At 43.1% G+C, this 13833-nt stretch overlaps 1 protein-coding gene across 2 annotated transcripts; it reads right to left on the reverse strand.

Moving 5' to 3' along the window:
• On the reverse strand, positions 1-13353 carry LOC311002954 (ATP-dependent RNA helicase DHX8). 2 transcript variants are annotated; one of them, XM_083994572.1, is made up of 23 exons: positions 13167-13353; positions 12791-12876; positions 12597-12669; positions 12379-12470; positions 11813-11916; positions 11256-11672; positions 10473-10617; positions 10165-10371; positions 9988-10075; positions 9118-9215; positions 8726-8873; positions 7988-8169; positions 6665-6859; positions 5425-5610; positions 5123-5333; positions 4842-5023; positions 4054-4194; positions 3782-3937; positions 3104-3241; positions 2810-2938; positions 2030-2226; positions 1766-1945; positions 1-732 (listed from the first exon to the last, which is right to left on the reverse strand). In XM_083994572.1, the coding sequence occupies exons 1-23, from the start codon at positions 13276-13278 to the stop codon at positions 513-515; spliced, it is 3687 nt and encodes a 1228-aa protein (XP_083850698.1). In that variant the 5' UTR covers positions 13279-13353; the 3' UTR covers positions 1-512. The 2 variants fall into 2 exon arrangements, with proteins under 2 accessions (XP_083850698.1, XP_083850697.1); XM_083994571.1 differs by having other exon boundaries at positions 11813-11919.
• Positions 13354-13833: the final 480 nt, after the last annotated feature.

Genomic DNA, 13833 nt, shown 5'->3' on the forward strand with positions numbered 1-13833 from the left:
TTCACGGCTTCACCAGTACGTATAGCAAAGAACAGTCTCGGATACACAGACAAGCGGGTGAACGTTGTCCCAGTTATAGTACAAAATCTATCAAACATAAAAGTTCCATCTTTATGGTCTGATCCCAAAGTAGTGAAGCATACAGGGACCGTTAAGATCGATTCAGGTCCCGATTTCAGTGTTACATGCCATTACAATGTGCAGCGGAAAGTATCAATCAACAGTCCAATTGTTTTGCAGCATCTCCTCACAGAAGATTAACCTTATGAGTTTTTCCTTTTCCCTCTGGCTTTGAGCTATAAAAAAAAGTACATATCTCCATGTTTTCTAAAATTAAGACACTAAAATTCCCGCCAAACCCAGGCAGACGGTTAATTTAGGAACTACTGGGGGGAAATGTACAAAGTGTGCACCTGTAATAGATGGAGTGAATACACCGCTTGAGGTTGATTTGTCACGATCACACGCCCAGTGCTGCTTGGAAAAAAAGGACGATACACAGATCTTTAGCATCAACGCCGTCTGAAGGCGCGGGAGATTCTCCAGGCGTTGGGCTCCTCGTAGCGGTTGTACAGAGGCTCGAGCCGCTGCTGTTTCTTCTGCTTGCTGAGGCGCGTGGGGTCGGACACCTTGAAGAAGGCCGGAGAAAACTCCACCAGCCAGCGAGGGTCGATGGTGGTCACCTCGCGCATGTACTCCTTGGTGGTCAGCACCAGCTCGTGGTAGACGACCCTGTGGAGAGGAAAAGGACGGAAGTTAGAGGACTATTTTCACTGTGTCTTATTATATAAAGCAGTGTTTTTCAACCTTGGGGTCGGGACCCTACGTAGGGTCGCCTGGAATTCAAATGGGGTCGCCTGAAATCTCTAGTAATTGATAAAAATTACTGATATATAGATTTTTAGGTCTTTGAATAGGAGGATAGCGCACACCTGTATTGATGAGGTGCTCACAAACGAAAAATGAACAGAGGAAAAAAAGGGATGTGGCATACTCGTAGCCTCAGATACAAAAATATTTATTCAAGCTCAAATAAATAAATGAATGAAATATTCTTGCATCTGAGGCTACGAGTGAGCTACATCCCTTTTTTTCCTCTATATATATATATATATATATATAGGTAAAGGTAAAGGTAAGGTAAAGGTACTTTATTTGTCACATATACAGCTAGTACAGTGAAATTCTTTCTCTGCATTTAACCCATCCCTGAGGAGCAGTGGGCAGCCGCGGCGCAGCACCCGGGGACCAACTCCAGATTATGAGCCAGTGCCTTTGGTCAGGGGCGCTGACTGGAGGATTAACCTAGCCGACATGTTTTTAGTGGTGGGAGAAACCGGAGCACCCGGAGGAAACCCACGCAGACACGGGGAGAACATGCAAACTCCACACAGAAAGTACCTGGGCGGCCGGGGATTTGAACCCAGGACCTTCTTGCTGTGAGGCAACAGTGCTAACCACTGTGCCACCGTATATATATATATATATATATATATATTTTTTTTTTTTTTTTTTTTTAACCAATTACTATTCTTTTTAAATTATGATTAAACACACCACACCCAATCTTAAAAAAAACTTGTATTCTATACTTTCACTTTCTTGAATATAAATCGAGTTCAAATAAAATGTAAAAATATCTGAGCTGGCGCATTTTGATTGGGGTCGCCAGAAATTTGTGATGTCAAAATGGGGTCACATGCCAAAAAAGGTTGGGAACCACTGATATAAAGCTTATTATTTGTTAACGGAGGTGCTGTCGTACCATTCAGGCTGTCGGTTGAACAGAGCGCTGGAGGGGTGAATGTAGACGACTTGCTGGTCTATCAGGGTCCTGTAGCCTTCTTGAGGATCCTTTTTGGCTGCGTTCCTGAAGAAACCACTGCAGATGGCCTTCTGGACGCGCACTGTGGCTTTTCCACAAGACACCACGTCGAGTTTGTGTCTAAAGAGAAGAGGATGTTCATGAGAAACCTACAAGATCTGGATGAAATGACACATTTTCTTGTCATTGTGACGTCCATCGTACCTGTCCATGATACCCAGCATCTGCTTGCGGATGTCCTGGGCTCGGCGCAGGGAGCGGGCCTGGATGAAGTTCTCGTAACACCAGGGGTTGGAGAACTTGTTGTTCTTCCAGGAGTTGTAGACGGCCAGCAGGGTCAGGTGATCGCCCTCAGGTTGGTGGAACTTGGCCTTCTTCTGGTCAGCCAAAGCCTGCTTGTCCTATTTAAAATAAAATAAAAAAAGGGTCAAAACCAAAATGAATGAGCGACGGTTTTGAACAATCAACACATTGTATGATCTGATGTTTCCAGTGGAAAAAACTGAGATTAAATGTTGTTGGACAAATTGTCTCCAAAGGACCAATAAAATGGTTCGTATAATTACTGTGTTAACAGCAGTAAAAGCACATTGAACAGTCTGCTCTGTGTCTGAGAGTGTGTAAAACCTGCACAACTTCAGAGACCATAATTTAAACTTAACGATTCATTAAGACACAAACAAGGTGTGTTAGGAGCAGTTTCCATAAATATATGTTTGGCTGTTTGTGAATCAACTTCAGACAAGATGTTTCTAGGAGCAAATCAAAATCAAATCAAAGTTACAAGAATAATTCTGTATACATGTAGAGAAAATAATGAAGAAATAAACGCTAAAAACTCTATATCCAGTGTTATTTAATACAAACGTCACTGTTTGTAGTCTCTCCAGTGACAAGGAGTGAATGTAAAGCATTTCTAATCTGGTCTTAAATTAGTTTAGGAAGCTGCCCAATAATATGTCATATATACTGCAGTGAACGTACCTTCGGCCTGTAGAAGACGTTCTGCACAGACAACATGGAGACGATGGTGAGCATCTCCTCACTGCAGCCCAGATGGACGGACATGATCAACATCTTACACAGCATGGGCTCCAGAGGGAACTCAGCCATCTAGAACACAAATACACAGGAACATGTATCACACAGGGAAGAAGAGACAAGTGAAAGTTGGGGTAGAGGAGATAAAGCAATGATTGATTCATTCAAATTGGATAAATTGGATCTTGTATAGATTTATCCAGCTGGTATTTGCTCCGAAGTGAAAGTGTCCCTCACCCTTCGACCCAGCCGTGTGAGCAGGCCTTCGTCGTCCAGAGCTCCCAGAGTGTAGAGCTGCTCCATGGCCGTGATCAGAGTCTCCATGGGAGGAGCGTCCATGAAGTCGAAGGACAGCAGGTCGTTGATGCCCATGGCCTGATGGAGGCAACACAAACACACAGTCAGAGAGGAGATAACGATGCTGTGTTAATGGGTTGAAACTCTTCTCTGCATTTTTCAACTGCATAAACTTTCTATTTTTATTTTTCCTTTAACCACTCACGCATGCACTTCGTCGATGAACCAATTACTTCTTATGGCCAAATTAAGTCATCACGGCCGGCCATAATCTTAAAACTATGATTAGTCTGACAAATAATTGGTTTGGTGAAACTTAATTACGATGCTTTAATTTAGTAATAAAGTAGCTCTGTAGCAGGAACATAAAGTCTGACCTGTGACTTCATTTAAATGCACTCGGTGTCTCGTGCAGAATCACAGGGTCAATTATAGGACAGAAGGAGATATGTGCTGTATTTTTTTTTACAGTTCCTGTCTGAGTGGTGATAGAAGCTCCTCTGTGGCCTCTGAATACATAATTGTCCCCTTTTTTTCCTATAAAATCTAATCTACATTCACAGCAGACAACGAGGTTCTGTGTGTGGGATAATGAGCTGCTGCTCTGTGACGCTGTACCTTCAGAGACAGCACGGTGCTGGCCAGGTTAGTTCTCTGGATCTCAGGCACGTTGGTGGTCAACATCTCGTCTCTGTAGGCTCTCTCCGTGTAGAGCCTGTAACACTTCCCCGGGCCCGTTCTGCCGGCTCGACCTGCCCTCTGCTTGGCCTGAGCCTGACGTTGGACAGAAGAAACAGAAACAGAAGTCAGTGAATTGCCGTCATTGGTTCAGATCCTAGTTTTACGATGCCAGAAAGAAAACAGGTATTGTATTGTGGGTGTTGTTGTACCTGTGAGATGGGAGTGACCACAAGTTGGTCGATACCGGTCTTAGAGTTGTAAACTTTCTGTTTGACAAAGCCGGGGTCCACCACATAGTAGATACCATCGATTGTTAGAGACGTCTCTGCGATGTTTGTGGCAATGACCACCTGAAGGAAATAAAAAAGAGGGAACAAAGGTCATTTTACATTAGATCTAAAGCCAAACAAAAATATACAGTTAGATTATCTCAAGCCACCAAAATCATTGCCTATCATTGTATGTTTCATAGTTTGTGACTTTTGTAAGAAATTAGATGCTTCTTATCCTCAAAAATTAAATCTAATACAAAAAAGCTGAGCTGAAGCTTGATTGGGATGAAATGCACCGACAGCAAAACACTATAAAGTGAATATTTAAAGGGGTAGTTCAACATTTTGGCAAATTGCTCCATTGCCATAATCCCTATAGTCATAGCATAGGTTCGTTACCTTTAATTGTCGGTGCAAGCTATTTTTAGAACGGCGGAGCAGAGCCGCGAGCTGCTCAGAGCTACGCTACGGAGGCTCATGGGGTTTCTTGGTTTCCCTCATCAAACTCATCAAAATACACAATCCAACAACTCCAAAACGCTCTGGTGGACAAGTTGTGACCTGCACATTCACCACGCTCTGAGATAATAACACAACGTTACCAGACAGAGTTGTTTTAGAGTTAAATGCAGAGACTGCTTGATGAAAAACTGTCCCTGAAGGCAACACCCATGAATTTTTTACATTTCCTATGTGTTTACAAGAGTTGAACTGGGTGTAAGCACCTTTCTGCTGCCTGGAGGTGCAGGGTCAAAGATCCTGGTCTGCATCTCACTGGGCAGGGCAGAATAAACCGGCAGAATGATGAGTTCAGGGACATCGGGCCCCAGAGACTTCATCCTCTCGTACAGGATCTCACAGGCCGTGTCGATTTCCTCCTGACCCGTCAGAAACACCAGGATGTCGCCTGCACAGAGACGAAAGAGACACAGAACGTTGTCGTCATGGACTGATGCAAGAGTCTGACGGAGAATCTAGATTTAGATTTTTATAATAAAAGTCACACCTGGAGGTTCTGTTAAATGGATCTGCATGACGGTGATGAGGCTGGCATCCAGGTAGTCCGTCTCAGGCTCTTTGGTGTAGAGAACCTCCACTGGATACGTTCTGCCGGGGATGGTGAAGATGGGAGCTTCGTAGAAATACTGAGAGAACTTGACGGCGTCCAGCGTGGCCGACGTGACAATGAGCTTCATGTCGGTACGTTTCTGTACAGTCTGAAAAACAACAACAACCATAGTTAATATCTTCTTAAACTTTTCCTCTCTACAGAAGATGAATGTGTGAATCTGCGCTCGTCTCTCTCACCTTCTTGAGCAGACCGAAGAGGACATCAGTGTGGATCGTCCTCTCGTGGGCTTCGTCCAACATGATGATGGCGTACTGTCCCAGCTCAGAGTCGATCAGACACTCTCTCAGCAGCATACCGTCCGTCATGTACTTGATGACCGTCTCGGGGCTCGTGCAGTCCTCAAATCGGATGGTGTAACCCACCTAGAACAACGAAAACAACAACGCGATTTAACACAGATGTATTTGGGAATAGATGCCTAAGGAGATTCTTAAAGGGTTACTTCACCTAAAATCGATAAATCACCAATTTTCTACTCGCCGTCATGCCATGGAAGGGTTTAGAGAGTTATCAAAACGCTTTAGGAGGTCCAGGGGGGGTCCGGCTGGCAAAGGATTTTCATATAATGGCGGCGGATAGAGTTCACTTTTGAATCGTCCAAAACACACACTAAGAAACATCCAGATACCTCCATACTGCTCGTCTGTATTGACCCAAGTGTCCTGAAGCCGCAACATGAAAAAGCTGTTCAGAAAAAAATAATTTTGATCTCTGTTTTTAGCCTTGTTGTAGCAGTAGCTCCCAGTGGCTCTGTTGATGTTTGTGTGCATGCGCGAGATTTGCTACGAGATGTTTGTTGGTCGTTGTAAACCGTTGATGTATGATGTACTGTCTTATTGTTGTTGATTGTGTGTATGTCTTTTTTATCTTCATTGATGTTTTTAAACCACATGGAGGTTTGCATTTTAAATTTTGTTTGTACCTTGGTATAAATGACAATAAAAGGAATTCAATTCAATTCAATTCAATAAAGACGGAAGAACATCTCACAGCAAATCTCCTGCAGCCACTGGGAGCTACTGCTATAACAACAAGGCTAAGAACAGAGATCAAATTATTTTTTTCCAAACAACTTTTCCATGTGGCGGCTTCAGGACACTTGGGTCAGTACAGACGAGCAGTATGGAGGTATCTGGATGTTTCATAGTCTGTGTTTTGGACGATTCAAAAGTGAACTCTATAAGCCGCCATTATATGAAAATCAGTTTCCAGCCAGACCCCCCCTGGAACTGTGTTCTGAGTGTTTTGATGACTCAGAAAGTTCTCCAAACCCTTCTTTGGTATGACGGTGAGTAGATGGGTGAAGTATCCCTTTAAAACACCACGTAGCTCTGATTCAACAGCACATATTGAGGGGGAAAAAAAACAAAAAACAAGATGTGATGCAACCAGATATCAGGCAGGTGGATCACTGACCTCCTGTCCCAGACAGCATCCGTACTCCTCTGAGACTCTCTTGGCCACCGACATGGCGGCGACACGACGCGGCTGCGTACAGCCGATCTTCCCCCGGGTGGTGTAGCCCGCCTCGGCCAGGTACTGAGTGATCTGCGTGGTCTTACCGGAGCCCGTCTCTCCAATCACAATCAGGATCTGGTTGTCGTGAACAGCCTGTGACAATAAGATCGATAAGACACGAAAGTTACAAGCAGGCATTTTGAGTTTTGCGTTTGTGTACATTAGGGCTGCAGCTATCGATTCTTTTTGTAATCGATTAATCGAGCACTTTATCGATCGATTAATCAGATTTTTTTTTTGCGTTTTTAAACAACCAAAACAACAAAAATTATGTGGCTTTGAATGATCAAGCATTTGGCTTTTTTTATTGGCTCCAAAAAGCCCATTTATTGCAAGTGCCAACAGTTAACTTACTGTAAATTTAAACATACAACATTACAGATAAGGATTGCACATTTGCCCCTTCTGAAAATTACCTGAGACCAAAGAATATAAAATATCAAGCCAAAAAGGTTAAGAATATAAAATGTATAAAAAATAAATGTAAATAATACAATTATAAGTCAAGACTTGGCATAAAAAACAAATGATGTTTTCTATTGTTTAAATTCTGATAAAAAATTGGGTCAGGTCGGACCACGGGCTTCTTTATTTATTTATTTACAGCCGAGAATCAGGTACAGGCTTCAACACCTGCGGATTGGAGCGGGTTGGGTGCCGGCGCCGCTGCAGTAGACAAACTGCACCTTTTTCTCTTCCTTTTTGAGTATAATGATCCCAAACTTTAGATGATCTCTCTGCCGTTCACGGACATCCCGACTCTCCGCCATCGCGGTGAGTTTCTCACGTGCTAGTGGTATGTTTCCTTAACAACGGTCTGTGTGGAACAATATCCCTGCGCGTCATATAACGAGGCTTCGAGGCAGAGTTTTTGTCTCGAGCTATTTTTGTAATCGAGTTAATCGAGTAACTTGATGAATCGTTTCAGCCCTAGTGTACATGAGAAACAAAACCGAGCCGTGCTGCTGCAGGGGCTGTCTGACATCACATTTCATCAGCAGCAGAGGAAAACACGCTCCACAAAGACGAGGACTGGAGCTAAAAATCTGGTCATTTACATCTGGCAGCTGTTTTCATTAGATGCTTGAATGTACTTAAGCATCAACATCTGCGTGTTAGAGGATAATCACATTTACAGCGCAGCCTAATCAGAATCAGTTAAAAAGTCCCGTGTGAAGCATCTGAGTAAATGTCTGTTTGAGTTTGTGAACCGTGACGGACCTGAATGAGCTGCTCCTTCAGCTTGTAGATGGGCAGGCTCTCCCTCTGCTCCAGGATGGAGAGCTGGGTCTTCTTTCCGTAAGAGGCCTTGTTGCCCCCAAAGGCGTGTTTCTTCCACTCTGGGATGTCGTTGGGCATCATGCCAATGCCTCTCATATTGGCTGCAATCTGTCTGCCGTCAACTGCAGAGGAGAACCAACGTGGTAATGAACAAAAAAGCTAAAAAAGAAAGAAAATCTCACCGCCACAGATCTGCATTGTTGTGGCAGGACAATGCCCACTCTTGGAAACAGTTTGACCACCTTGGGGCTATAGAGGGCATACAGACACACAATGAACCATGGGAAATGACTCCATCCGACCAGATCGAGGACTGCAGGAAGCCAGATAAGCATCTCTAGTGCTGGCAGCCCTGAGGGGCACTGTCTACTCTCCTGTCATGGAGGAAGTATCATGCCTGACTGAGACTTGGCTGTGGTTTATGTGAAGGAGGCCTCACACACAGACTGCGTTTCAACATCGACTCCCAATATATAAAGCTCAAGTGCCAAAAGGAAAGATAAAACTAAAAAAAAATACTTTAAACAAACTCTGGAGGCCGATATGAGATATTAAATATGTTTGTTTCGAGCCAGCAGATGTTTTTTAGGGCTATAAACTGATCTGATGAATCACGCTTTAGCATCAACATCTGTGACTTATACATGACTTCATTTGCACAGCTAATGGGTTTCTTACCGTCTGGCAGAGGGTCGACCCAGTGTTTATTCAGCCCCATGGGGATGGAGTCCATCTCTGCCTCACGTGCGGCCTGCTTCAGCTCTCGTCTCTCTTTGGCCAGAGCGCTCTGCATCATGGCCGCCTGGGACAGAGAGCCATCTGGATTCTACGGACAGAGGAGGTAGAAACACAGGAGACACTGTGAGTGTGTGTTTTAAATGGGATTATACATGGTTTTTATGTTCATGCGTGTTGGTGCAGCATCCATAAATAATGTTTTTTCCATTCCCATTTCCTCCATATTATAGAAGGAACACTGACTAAACTAAATTTAACACAATTGGATTGCCCATAAATGATTTACCGGTATTTACAGTATATAATGGTGTATATGTTGAGGTGTAATGTACCTTGACAATCTTGACAGGGCTCATGTCCATGCTTTGTTTGGTGTGTCCCCTCAGGAAGGGAGGCTCCTCTTCCACCAGCTCAATTTCCAAGTCTTCATCTAAATGAGAATAATAATAACAATTTTATTTACAGAGCACCTTTCAAAACAAAGTGCTTAAAAATTAAATGGTTAGTGCAATTTAAAATTCATGACAGTATAATCAGGGTATATACAGGAATCTTGAAGTTAATTTTAAAACCTTTTAAAGACTTTTTCAAGACCTTCTCAATATTTTTTAACACCTCACCCCCACTTCAAGCTGTAACCATTTACATCAGTGACACTTTTAACGTAATAACAGCTTTAGTTTGTGATAAAGACTATAGACCACTATGATACAACAGAACTCAAAATAGGCTGGGATAATAAATCAAAGGCAAAGTTTATCAAAAAACAAAACAAAAAAACATTGCTCCACTCAAAAAACAAAAACAACAATCTTCTTTTTTATGCACCGGTTCATCTTTGGCTTTTAATAAAATGAATAAATTCACACACCTTTACAATGTTTTTTAGGACTCAAACTCTTGGACAGCTACTTCAGACAAAAAATACCTTCAAAATTTAAGACTTTATACAGTCCTGAAAAGACTTTTTAATACTTTTTAAGGGTCTTAATTTTCCCAAAATTGATTTATCACCTTTTAATACTTTTCAAGACCCTGCGGATACCCTGATAACATGAAAATACAGGAATACAGAATAAAAAACTAAAAAGAATCAGTTTAAGAAGGCCAGACAATAAAAGTGAGTTTTAAGAAGTGTGTTTCCCATTAATTAACTGATATTTAACTGGTTGTGTTTAGTGGAGGATGAATGAATCTCTTACCCTCCTCATCATCAACTTTAGGAAGGATTCCCGTCTCGTCGTCAAAGTCAGGGAACTCTTCTTTGGACAGCACGTTGGCAGCGATCATCTGTGAGGAGACAAGTCAGGGTGAGTTTTGGCCCGAGGATAAAATAAACTGTGAAGATTAAAGTAATCCTCCACACTACATGAGCTCACCTGTTTGATCTCCCACTTCTCTGGGTCGGAGATCTTGGTGAGCCTCTTGCGCTCCAGCGTGTCGTCCTGCTCCAGCTCGGGGGCGTGGCCCAGGTTCAGGTTGCTGGGCCGGTCGGGGTTCCTCATGGTGATCTCCTCCCCTCCGTCCGGACCCACGTTCCTCCTCCGGTTGGGGTTCAGGTCTTCTCCCGTCTCCTGGTCCACATCCTGGTCAAACACAGGAATGAGGAATCAGAAAACTGCCAGTCAGTCATGCATCCAGTGGACGGAATAGGTGAACAAACAGCGACAGGTGAATGTCGTCTTACCTTCATACTGAGGCTGGTCTTGGAGCCGGTGAACGACAGAACCTTGATTTTGACTCTCTGGCCTTTGCTGACGACATCGGCCACGTTGGCCACTCGTCCTTCTCTACGCAGCTCTGAGATGTGAACCAGACCCTCCCATCGCTTCCTACATGAGGAGAACAACAACACAGTTGACTTCACTGTGATTTACAGTTGTGTTTAAGGAATAGTTCAACATTTTGGCAAATTGGCCCATTGCCAGAGCTCCATTAGCTCCTATTAACAACATATCAATGCCACACACTGTTACATACAATATATTTATCAATCCACACAAGACTCATTCACTTTTATTAAAGGGATAGTTCAACATTTTGGCAAATGGTCCCATTGCCATATTCCCTATAGTCTTAGCAGTAGGTTCGTTGCCTTTAATTGTCGGTGCAAGCTATTTTTAGAACAGCGGAGCAGAACCGTGAGCTGCTCAGAGCTACGCTACGGAGGCTAATGGGATTTCTTGGTTTCCCTCATCAAACTCATCAAATACACAATCCAACAACTCCAAAACGCTCTTGTGGACAAGTTGTGACCTGCACATTCACCACGCTACGAGATAATAACAGAACGTTACCAGACAGAGTTGTTTTCGAAGTAAATTCATGCAAAATAGCTGATGCACGTTCCTGTTGGGGGCAGTTTTTCGGAAAGCAGTCTCTGCATTTACCTCGAAAACAACTCTGTCTCATAACGTTTGCCAAAATGTTGAACTATCCCTTTAAAGCCCTTTGGTGACGCCGTACTGACCTCAAACCCTCCAGCTGAACAAAACATCCAAACTGCATGATGCTGGTGACTTTGCCGTTGTAGATGTCTCCAACAGACGGCTCCTCCGGTGGAGGCCGGTCCACGTGTTTGTCCTTCCAGCGGTCAGGGTCTCTGTCTTGGTCTTTTTTGGGGCTCGGTGAACGCTCGGACCAGCGGGACGACTTGTCTCTTCTTTTGCCGCGGTCTCCGTCTCTGTCTTTGTCTTTTTCTCTGTGACGATCGCGGTCTCTGGAGCGAGACCTGGACCTGGAGCGTGATCGAGAACGATGTCTTCGCTTTCTGTCTCTGTCTCTATCTCGGTGTCTGTCCCGGTCACGATCCCTGTCCCTGTCTCTGTGTCGGTCTCTGTCTCGGCTTCTGCTGCGACTTCGACTGTGGCGCCTGCTCTTCTCAGACCTTAAAGAATAATTGGGAAAATTAAACATCTGAAATCAGTCAAATTCACAAAATAAACTTCATAGCAGGGTGCTTAATATACCAAACTTTATTTTCAAAAAGGAAAATAAAATGATGACCTGTGTCTTCAGTCATCTTACCTGCTCTTGCTGCTCTTTGTTTCTGTCCCACTCACACTGGGCATAAACATCTCCAGCTCTTTCATGGCGTCAGCTGCGACTTTCACATCGTCTTCATCTAGAAGCTTCTGAAGGAGACAAATAGAAAACAGCCTTTCCTTTAGCTTTCCATTCAATTTTCAATGTAATGCCAATACTATGTTGTAAATATTAAGTTAAACTATAAACAACAGCAGCATTAGGAGATCATGAGCTAAATAAACACTGGTAACTAACTCAAGGGCAAACGTTGCATTATGGTAGAAGAGAAGTAACTTGGCAAATAAACAGCAAAGTGCAGACCACCATGAGCTCCGATGTAAATACATCAAAATATGTATAGAGACAGGAAACAACATAAATAAAGAGTCAAGAATAACTTCTCTCATGGGAAAGCAAAACATGTACATGAGGTGCAGAGATACAATGTAAAAATTCACAAACTCAAGTCCACACTTAAATCTAAAGCGTCACATATTTGCCAAAAAGATTATTACAAGGTCAAATAAAGATTATCTATGAATAATGTGCTTCTATTAATTACATACCTTTGGTGCTGGATCATTTGCTCTACAAAGTGCTGGAAACAGCTCCTTCAGCTTCTCCTTTTCTGACTTCGGCTTGACCAAAGCCTCAGAGGCTGAGGATGGGATGAATATTCATTTATAATCAGTTTTATTATTACTGTAAATAAATGTCAGCAGTTACTTCTGTGACGTGCATGCTGTCAAAAGAAAGACCACCACGAGCAGTAACATGAGCTTACCTTTGCTTGTTGATGCCTTGGATGGTGGCCGCATAGTCTGAATGAGCCTGAGCAAATTACCGATGAGTGAATCCTATAAATAAACACACCACAACAAATCAAAGCGATCAGAGTTTATTAGCCGAGGTAGCTAACTGCTAGCTCACATCACATCAACTCATGACTGTTTCTGCAGCATTTTACTTCCAACTTACAGTGAATTCGGCTCCATTTTGAAGCAAAAGCTCTTTGAATCCATCAATGGTCGGTTCTTTTTCTGCGAGGCTGATGACAAACTCAGCTACGATACGGAAGAATAAAACAGTGAACAGTGAGTGACACGTTAGCCTCCAAAGTTTGACAATACGAAACAAGAGATGCTGTTATTGACGATAAGTTACCGCTAGAGTAAAAATAAATTCAACATTACATAAAACAGTTAGGAAATACTTAAAACTGTTTGGAAAAGACGCGACTTTACGGTGATATTAGATTAAAAACTGTAATTTAGCTTGCTGGCTAACAACAGCTAGTTAGCAGCTAGCCGAGACGTGGTCGCTCTTTTCCGCCATTAAAAAAAAAAACACTCACCCAAATCCTTGTCACTTATTCCGAGATGGTTGTCGAGCTCGGTGCAGACCTTTGACACCAGCGACAAATATTCAAGCTGCGATAGCTCGTCAACTCCCCCAGCTTCTGCCATCCTCCACGAGTCTTGTTGTTTTTGTTCGGAGGAGCCAGTAGTAAAAGCTAAACGACGGCAGACATGTTGGATGGGGGCAACTTCCGCTTCCGTCTTTAATAACGGAAACACGTCACCACGGGGTTTCCTGGCCTGCCCCTGCTCTCCGCACGATGGCGCTAAAATTCCTAATAATGTAGTGCATGAGCATGTCACTGCGCCGTTCATTTCTCTATGATTTCTCTAGCCCAGGGGTGTCAAACTCACTTTAGATACAGTCAGAGAATTTAGACTGGCTCTGATACAGTGCAATTGTCTCAAGTGGGCCGGAACAGTAAAATAACAGCAAAATAGCCTATAAATAACAAGAACTCCCATTTTTCCCCCTTTGTTTTAGTGCAATGAAATGAAGATATTTAGGCTTAAATGTAGGTTAATGATCCTCTGTATTTGTAGCCTACATATCTTACATTATTGTGACCAACCAACCTTAAATTTCTTGAGAAAAATGTAATTTCAACAACCTACTAATTTTTTGTGGCCTGTAGGCCGCAAGTTTGACACTCTTGCCCTATA

The sequence above is a fragment of the Trachurus trachurus genome (genome assembly GCF_905171665.1).
Source record: "Trachurus trachurus genome assembly, chromosome: 19".
Classification (NCBI taxonomy): Eukaryota; Metazoa; Chordata; class Actinopteri; order Carangiformes; family Carangidae; genus Trachurus; species Trachurus trachurus.